This window comes from Syngnathus scovelli, chromosome 5 (assembly GCF_024217435.2).
Source record: "Syngnathus scovelli strain Florida chromosome 5, RoL_Ssco_1.2, whole genome shotgun sequence".
Taxonomy (NCBI): Eukaryota; Metazoa; Chordata; class Actinopteri; order Syngnathiformes; family Syngnathidae; genus Syngnathus; species Syngnathus scovelli.
The window spans coordinates 10,849,113-10,858,193 of NC_090851.1; the positions used below are offsets into that span (position 1 = coordinate 10,849,113).

Sequence of the window (9,081 nt, forward strand, 5' to 3'; positions counted from 1 at the left end):
CCCCTTTCGATGGCACCTGAAGGAAACACCCCATGCATGTCTCACCCATGTTTGTTTGCATGGCTGAGTTCACCAGGCTCAAGTGTATAGGAGGAGGGGCTCCACATCCTCAGACAGAAAAAAAGGTTTGAACCGGACTAGATATATGCTTAAAATCAAACCAGGCTGCGATGTGCTATGAATAAATAAAGTCACTTAGTCAATAAATCACTTAGCCCTTCTTCACAAGCGATTCTTCATTGCTGTGCTCTACTCAATTGTTTCATATTGGAGCACTGAGCACTCAAGTAAAAAAAAAAAAACAAACAACACAATTCACAATAAATCTACATTAATTAATATTTTACATTGTTGTTTTCAGCCACGCAAACAAGAGGCTGCATTTGCTACAAAACACTACAAAATGACTTAGTCAATCAATTCATTTAATCAAATGACATACTGAACCCTACGTTGCTAAGTATTTTTGTATTTTTGCTTTTAACACACTGATGATACAGATCTGTTCAACATTGTAATTAACACTTTCTCATCTTTCATTCATCCCATCACAATGCCTCAGGCAGCACTCTACAATACAGATTAACATTCTCAGCCTTGTCTGAATGAACAGAGCTTTGCATTATGGTGGGGTGGTCTGGCTCCATGCTTGAGTTTCCTGAGGTTACACTCTCAAAGTGTGTCAGACGCCCCTGCACTTGTCTGAACGACTTATTAAACAGCCTGCATGCACACGACTATCCCATCATAAACACTCAGTCAAACCTGGACACTTACCAAGGCCCCGCTCTCCTGGCCCTTTCCTGACCTTGCCTCCGTCTGTCACACTTTGCTAAACTCAGAACACTGGAACAGAAGCTACAAATGTTTATGTGGTTTAGATGCAATTATGTGTCCCTTTGTTGTTGTGTGTGATATCCAATGTGACAGCAATGACCAGCTACTGTTACCAAATAATGGGACGTTAATCATGTGGCCATACTATGTTCAGTCATTGACATGATTGTAGTCCATAATCACGTTAGACCGAGAAGTAAAGTATGTTCCTGTCATAGTGCCCTCTCTGATGTGGTTAGTCCCACCTGGTCTCTTCGGCTGTGCTCATCCCGCCTAATAAATGAATCCTTGTTGCACCTTAAGATGGCGGTTCTCAACATTTATTGTGCCGATTTCCTAAACCTGTGTCTGGGTTGGTATTCTCAAAGACATATTAGGGCCCCCCTCCGCGAGTCGTCACCTTATCGTGGTGGAGGGGTTTGCGTGCCCCTATGATCCTAGGAGCCATGTTGTCGGGGGCTTCATGCCCCTGGTAGGGTCACCCATGGCAAACGGGTCCTAGGTGAGGGGCCAGACAAAGCACGGCTCACAAGCCCCTTCTGATGAGTGATATAAATGGACTTAGTTTTCCCTCGCCCGGACGCGGGTCACCGGGGCCTCCCTCTGGAGCCAGGCCTGGAGGCGGGGCTCGAAGGCGAGCGTCTGGTGGCCGGGCCTTCGCCCATGGGGCCCGGCCGGGCATAGCCCGAAATGGAAACGTGGGTCCCCCTTCCCACGGGCTCACCACCTGTGGGAGGGGCCGAAGGGGTCGGGTGCAATGTGAGCTGGGCGGCAGCCAAAGGCGGGGACCTTGGCGGTCTGATCCCCGGCTGCAGAAGCTGGCTCTTGGGACATGGAATGTCACCTCTCTGGCTGGAAAGGAGCCCGAGCTGGTGTGCGAGGCAGAAAGATTCCGACTAGATATAGTCGGACTAGCCTCCACACACAGTTTGGGTTCCGGTACAAGCCCTCTCGAGAGGGGCTGGACTCTCTTCCACTCTGGAGTTGCCCACGGTGAGAGGCGTCGAGCAGGTGTGGGTATACTTATTGCCCCCCGGCTGGGCGCCTGCACATTGGGGTTCACCCCGGTGAACGAGAGGGTAGCCTCCCTCCGCCTTCGGGTGGGGGGACGGGTCCTGACTGTTGTTTGTGTCTATGCACCAAACAGCAGCTCAGAGTACCCACCCTTCTTGGGGTCCCTGGAGGAAGTGCTGGAGAGCGCTCCTTCTGGGGACTCTATCGTTCTACTGGGTGACTTCAATGCTCACGTGGGCAATGACAGTGAGACCTGGAAGGGCGTGATTGGGAGGAACGGCCCCCCTGATCTGAACCCGAGCGGTGTTCTATTGTTGGACTTCTGTGCTCGACACGGATTTTCAATAATGAACACCATGTTCAAACATAAGGGTGTCCATGTGTGCACTTGGCACCAGGACACCCTAGGCCGCAGTTCGATGATCGACTTTGTAGTCGTGTCATCGGATTTGGGGCCGCATGTTTTGGACACTCGGGTGAAGAGAGGGGCGGAGCTGTCAACTGATCACCACCTGGTGGTGGGTTGGCTCCGATGGTGGGGGAAGATGCCGGTCCGACCTGGCAGACCCAAACGCTCTGTGAGGGTCTGCTGGGAACGTCTGGCAGAATCTCCTGTCAGGAAGAGCTTCAACTCCCACCTCCGGCAGAGCTTTTCCCACGTCCCGGGGGAGGCGGGGGACATTGAGTCTGAGTGGACCATGTTCCGCGCCTCCATTGTTGAGGCGGCCGATCGGAGCTGTGGCCGTAAGGTCGTTGGTGCCTGTCGTGGCGGCAACCCCCGAACCCGCTGGTGGACACCGGCGGTAAGGGATGCCGTCAAGCTCAAGAAGGAGTCCTATCGGGCCGTTTTGGCCTGCGGGACTCCGGAGGCAGCTGACAGGTACCGGATGGCCAAGCGGAACGCGGCTTCGGCGGTTGCTGAGGCAAAAACCCGGGCGTGGGAGGAGTTCGGTGAGGCCATGGAGAATGACTTTCGGACGGCTTCGAGGAAATTCTGGTCCACCATCCGGCGTCTCAGGAGGGGGAAGCAGTGCAACGTCAACACTGTTTACAGTGGGGATGGCGTGCTGCTGACCTCGACTCGGGACGTCGTGAGTCGGTGGGGAGAATACTTCGAAGACCTCCTCAATTCCACCTACACGCCTTCCATTGAGGAAGCAGGGCCTAGAGACTCTGAGGCGGATTCTCCAATCTCTAGGGTCGAAGTCACTGAGGTAGTTAAAAAACTCCTCGGTGGCAAGGCCCCGGGGGTGGATGAGATCCGCCCGGAGTTCTTAAAGGCTCTGGATGTTGTGGGGCTGTCATGGCTGACACGCCTCTACAACGTTGCGTGGACATCGGGGACAGTGCCTCTGGATTGGCAGACTGGGGTGGTGGTTCCCCTCTTTAAGAAGGGGGACCGGAGGGTGTGTTCCAATTACAGGGGAATCACACTCCTCAGCCTCCCTGGTAAGGTCTATTCAGGGGTGCTGGAGAGGAGGGTCCGTCGGGAGGTCGAACCTCGGATTCAGGAGGAGCAGTGTGGCTTTCGTCCTGGCCGTGGAACAGTGGACCAGCTCTACACCCTCGGCAGGATCCTCGAGGGTGCATGGGAGTTTGCCCAACCAGTCCACATGTGTTTTGTGGACTTGGAGAAGGCGTTCGACCGTGTCCCTCGGGAGGTTCTGTGGAGGGTGCTTCGGGAGTACGGGGTGCCGAGCCAACTGATAAGGGCGGTTCGGTCCCTGTATCACCGATGCCAGAGTCTGGTCCGCATTTCCGGCAGTAAGTCGGATCGTTCCCAGTGAGGGTTGGACTCCGCCAAGGCTGCCCTTTGTCACCGATTCTGTTCATAATTTTTATGGACAGAATTTCTAGGCGCAGCCGAGGCGTTGAGGGGGTCCGGTTTGGGGACCTCAGCATCGCGTCTCTGCTTTTTGCAGATGACGTGGTGCTGTTGGCTTCTTCAGGCCGTGATCTCCAGCTCTCGCTGGAACGGTTCGCAGCCGAGTGTGAAGCGGTCGGGATGAGGGTCAGCACCTCCAAATCCGAGTCCATGGTCCTCGATCGGAAAAGGGTGGAATGCCCTCTCCGGATCGGGGATGAGATCCTGCCCCAAGTGGAGGAGTTCAAGTATCTTGGAGTCTTGTTCACGGGTGAGGGGAGGATGGAGCGTGAGATCGACAGGCGGATCGGTGCAGCGTCGGCAGTAATGCGGACCCTGTACCGGTCCGTTGTGGTGAAGAGAGAGCTGAGCCAAAAGGCAAAGCTCTCAATTTACCGGTCGATTTACGCTCCTACCCTCACCTATGGTCACGAGCTATGGGTCGTGACCGAAAGAACGAGATCTCGGATACAAGCGGCCGAAATGAGTTTTCTCCGCAGGATGTCCGGGCTCTCCCTTAGAGATAGGGTGAGAAGCTCGGTCATCCGGGAGAGACTCGGAGTAGAGTCGCTACTCCTCCACGTTGAGAGGAGCCAGATGAGGTGGCTCGGGCATCTTATCAGGATGCCTCCTGGACGCCTCCCTGGGGAGGTGTTCCGGGCATGTCCCACCGGTAGGAGACCCCGGGGACGACCCAGGACGCGCTGGAGAGACTATGTCTCTCAGCTGGCCTGGGAACGCCTTGGGATCCCCCGGGATGAGCTGGATGAAGTGGCTGGGGAGAGGGAAGTCTGGGAGTCCCTCCTGAAGCTGTTGCCCCCGCGACCCGACCCCGGATAAGCGGAAGAAGATGGATGGATGGATATTAGGGCCCCTTGACATTTGACTCTTACAGTTTGGGAAACTGATGCTTTGTAATCAGCAGTGTTGGGAAAGTTCATTTTCTACATGAAGCCGTTTATAGTTCATTTCACAACTCATAGATCATTATTGAAAATTTATGAACTAAGTTCATCGTTCAAAAAATGTAAAGTTCATAGTTCTTTTCTTCCCCCTATCCAGAAAAAGGTTGCAAGCTGTTACCCTCTGGCATATTGACATATTCTATTCTCACTAAATCTTTGAGTGTTGTGTTTACATCCCTTTGTGTTTACATCCCGTTTTCAAAATCAGATGTGAAAGCATTGTGTTAGCACCACATTGCTCATGACTTAAGGGAGGTCAATTCAAAAATTTTGACAATGTTCTATGCAGCATCACTAGTCATGGCAATCTGATGAATATTGCATTTATGGAATGAAACCCAGCAGTTTTGCTTATCCTCAGAGTCAATTTTGCCTCATAATTAATCACAGCTCATTTGCAAACTCAAAAATTAAGTTTGACAGAAAGTGACAAATAGCCCACATTTTGCTGCTTGTCATTCCACAACCGCAATATTCATTACGAGGCTCCATTTAGACAAGTGGGGATACACAGAACAAACTTTTGATTGATATGCTCCTACAAGTCTGAGTGAATTAGAGTCACCAACTCTAACAATTTAGTGGTAGGTAATGGACTGGTAAATTCAAGTGTATACATATCAAAGCAACTAACCAGCAATGAGAATGCTGCATTAGTGAAAGCGAATGTCAGGACCAAGACACGAGTCACAATGGACTAGAGGTAGCCAACCATTTTATTATAATCAAATCAACAAGTGTGATTTCACTTTAGCGGAAAGGGACAAACATGATGAAGGGACGGCTCAGGGCTTTTCAGTTTTTCCTTGCACAGGCAAGCTTCTGAACTTTGGTGGAACAACGGCATGCAAATGGGCTCTGGTTCACCAGTTGGGTAGGGGCCAGGATTCTGTGGAGAACCAAGAGGAACAATTAGGGACTCTGGGTGTACAAGTACATGGATTTCATTCTTACATTGACTTACTTTTGGTGGATACATTTCACAGTCAAGTTCACCCATTTGTCCATGTGAGTTGTAATAGGCGGTTTGACAGAAGGCATGATACTTTAAGAAAAAAAAAAATTACACTATAAATAGTACAGAACACATGTTCATCTTTGACTTTTGGCATGAAGGCTAACTCACAGCTCTGTCTGGACAGAGAGGCACGCAGGCTACAAAAGTACTCCTGGCCCCTCTGGGACACGTGGTCTCCACCAGGGCGAACATGAGCCAGGTGATTGTGCCGATCCTTGCCATGTCCTGCCATCAAAAGAACATGTATGTGTTAAAAGGACACTGGTGAGCGTGGGGGGTTTAAATATATAAAAAAATAGTCATCACCCCTGTTGTGACGTGAGCCACCTCCATCAGGGTGAAGTAATTGCGGCGTTTACTCTCGATGTTGAACTTGACCACAGCATCGTTAACCGCCTTGACGGCAGTGGGCTCGTCCAGGGGCAACAACCGAGGGCAGTCGGGACAAGTTGTTAACGCCTCTTCATTGGTAAGTTCTGCACACAGGCTGCACGTTTCATTCAATGGGCATATGATCAGTAGCCAGTTATAAATAAAATAAAGTGAGGATCAAAACCTGGCCTGGTGGTACAGTCATATTTGGTGATTTTGGCCACACCCCACATGACCCAAAATTCAATGCTGCAGGTGGCCACTGCACCCTAAACACCAAAACAAGAAATAATTCAGCACACCGACAGACATAGCTGACTACTTTCCCAACTCAAAAGAATATCTACCCGCTCATTTTGCTGCCACAGCTCGCATTGGTTCACAGGTTTGGGGTTAGTGAAGTGACATTTGGTTTGCACCAGCTTTACATTGACATCAATATGGCAACCTCCAGAAAACTGCCAGACATGTCACCAAAGTTGAGTTACAAAAGCTGCAAGACATATTAGGGATTGTGTTATGAGGCTAACCTGTTGATAGTTGCTGCTCTGGACCTCCTGCAGATTGAACTTGAAGCCATGCTTGTGGTTTTCATTGATACGACGGACGGCCATGCCGGCTGCCGCCATCACGCTGCCGTCATCGCATGTGACCAGAGGTAAAGAGTTTGCCGCTGCCAAACCAGAAAGCGTCGTAGCACACCACAGCAGAAGCCCAAATCGGCACACAACCATCACGAACAGAAGCAAGCAGCAGATGCCCACAGTAAGGAAATGTGTGCACACGTGCACTTTAAGCAGGCTGAGAAGCTCTGACCACCAATCATGGAGGAGGACAAACACTTGAAACCTGTTTGCCAATTAGTGCTGGGCCAGCTTTCCGTTGGTTGCCATGGTGAAAAGTCATTCACAGCTGAGCTTCAGGAAAGAAAATAATTCTAATAAACTACTAATATTAGTAAAATATTAATAGTAATGTCATTTGATTGAATTGATAAATTTGACATGTTTTTTACACTAAATGTACATTCTGTGCTTATGTGAGCAAGAAAAGTGATTTTTTTTCTTTTTTGAATTTTTTTCAAATCTGTCTTCTGGAATGGGACTTGTGCAAGATGGAACAGGAAAACATAAATGAAACACAAAAATGCGCAAGCGTGTTAGGTGAATTTTCCCTGGCTTTAAGATTAAAACATAAAAAATGCCAACTAAATCAACACATGCCATTTTCTAAGACTTTGATACGTATAAGCACAGTCAGTGTTGGGAAAGTAAATTTTCTACATGAACTAGTTCAAAGTTCAGTTCACAATTTTTAAAATTCATAATTCATTATTGAAAATTTATGAACTAGTATGTTAATCATGCTTTCGGACATTTTCATGACACGCAATTGGGGCGACGTATCTAAGAACTGCAGCAATGCCTCATCAAACTTTGAAGATTTTTCATCACTTCAGGAAAATATGACCATGTGCTGTCCACACTAAAACGCAACGTAAACAGTTGCAAAGTTTCTTTAAAACGTGACCTACTGTCTATTTTTGCTCATAGTTTGTGTTTGGCTCCATTTGTCTTGACTACACAGCCACAACATAACAGCCCTTCTGACTAGTTCTTAAGAAAAGAAACTGTCACTTTTTTTGTGTTTTAAAATTGCATGCAAAGGTTGATGGTTGTGGTCAGACTGTCATATCAGATAAACAACTATGTGCTGCCCACAGCATGTGATCTGTGGTACGTTACCTTGTGTGCACAGGCAAGTGTAGAAAACTTGGTGAGACCTACCTGCACTGTCAAAAATATTCAAGACTCATGAAAAACAAAACATCCCTCTTGGCTTTTCTGGGAATTAAGACAAGCGTTAATATTCAATAAATTAAAAATGCACTACATTCACACTTGCTGTGGCAGAATGTCTCATTTCGCATTCTGAGTTGATGTAATGTGATTTGTAACTAAGGCACGTAAGAATGTCACAAATGTGTTGACTGTTGTTCTAATTTTAATGCCCTATCCTTTTACTGTTGCATCAATAATAAAACTATCCAGCTCTTACTTTAATGAGTGGGATGCTCTTAGACAGCACTTATGATGTACTAACAGAGGTTTTCAGCTTGTTTAAGTAATTTTTTTTCCTGTGGCTCAAGACTTGTCATCAACTGCTTCTTATAGTCTTAACCATTTATACCTGCATGTCTTTATTCACTCTGTATGTGTGTGTGTGCTCTTTATCATAATACTAAATCCCACAAACTAGCGACCTTGTCGATTTATATATATAATTTGTACCACAAATAAATGTGGCAAATTGTATATGTGGAGCAGATGTCAGGATGAGAAAATCTATTTGGGTTACATTCACCAAACCACATGGGCCTCAATACCTCTGGGAAGAATATTTTATAAAAAAGATAATCCTTTTTTCTGTGTACTCTGCATGATATAAAGTGCGGTATCTGCAGCAGATTGTAAATAATTGGCCCTGTATGTAGGGCTACTGCTGGCGCAGGTGTGCACAACAAGCATTAGTCCATGCAGAGAAAAAAAATGTACACATGGCTTGCGCCAAACTAGGCTTTTCATCATTGTGCTTTAAAAGGAACTGCAAGAAGCTCTTCACTTGTGAACTATGTGAAGTTGGCCGCTGAGGATGGGCAATTGAAGACCACCTGATCATGCATCCGTGTCAAGTTTTAATTTAGATTTAGTCTATTAGTGTAATTGTTCAAACTGAACAAAACAAATTCAATTACGGGATTCAAAATCAGTTTTTCAATAGAATTATGCAAGTTTAACGATCTAAACTGAAATATAAAGGTTTGAAATTCAGTGTCTGGAACATATTTCAGCCCATTCCTGTCCGTCATTACAATTCTCCGGAGAAAATGGTCTCATTACTCATTTAGGTTGATTTCCCCCAACACGAGGCTGGATTAAAGACCAAGTCTCATTTCTTCACAAGCACACTTCTAGTGACTTAAATGCCTTTGCATGTATGTGAGCCAAATA

The 9,081-nt window shown here is 47.5% G+C and overlaps 1 protein-coding gene across 1 annotated transcript; it reads right to left on the bottom strand.

Annotated features, from left to right (window-relative positions):
- Positions 1-5,378: 5,378 nt before the first annotated feature.
- Positions 5,379-6,850, bottom strand: LOC125969341 (alpha-2-HS-glycoprotein-like). Its single transcript, XM_049721270.2, has 7 exons — positions 6,601-6,850; positions 6,418-6,528; positions 6,255-6,339; positions 6,005-6,174; positions 5,807-5,923; positions 5,645-5,725; positions 5,379-5,569 (listed from the first exon to the last, which is right to left on the bottom strand). Exons 1-7 carry the CDS (start codon positions 6,802-6,804, stop codon positions 5,426-5,428), a joined length of 912 nt encoding a protein of 303 aa, XP_049577227.1. The 5' UTR covers positions 6,805-6,850; the 3' UTR covers positions 5,379-5,425.
- Positions 6,851-9,081: the final 2,231 nt, after the last annotated feature.

Coding starts and splice junctions, on each gene's coding strand:
- LOC125969341 (XM_049721270.2), bottom strand. CDS start 6,804: ATGGTTGTGTGCCGATTTGGGCTTCTGCTGTGGTGTGCTACGACGCTT. Junction 6,175..6,254: donor TGACTGTACCACCAGGCCAG/GTTTTGATCCTC, acceptor GCCTGTGTGCAG/AACTTACCAATGAAGAGGCG. Junction 5,726..5,806: donor CTCTCTGTCCAGACAGAGCT/GTGAGTTAGCCT, acceptor TTTTTCTTAAAG/TATCATGCCTTCTGTCAAAC.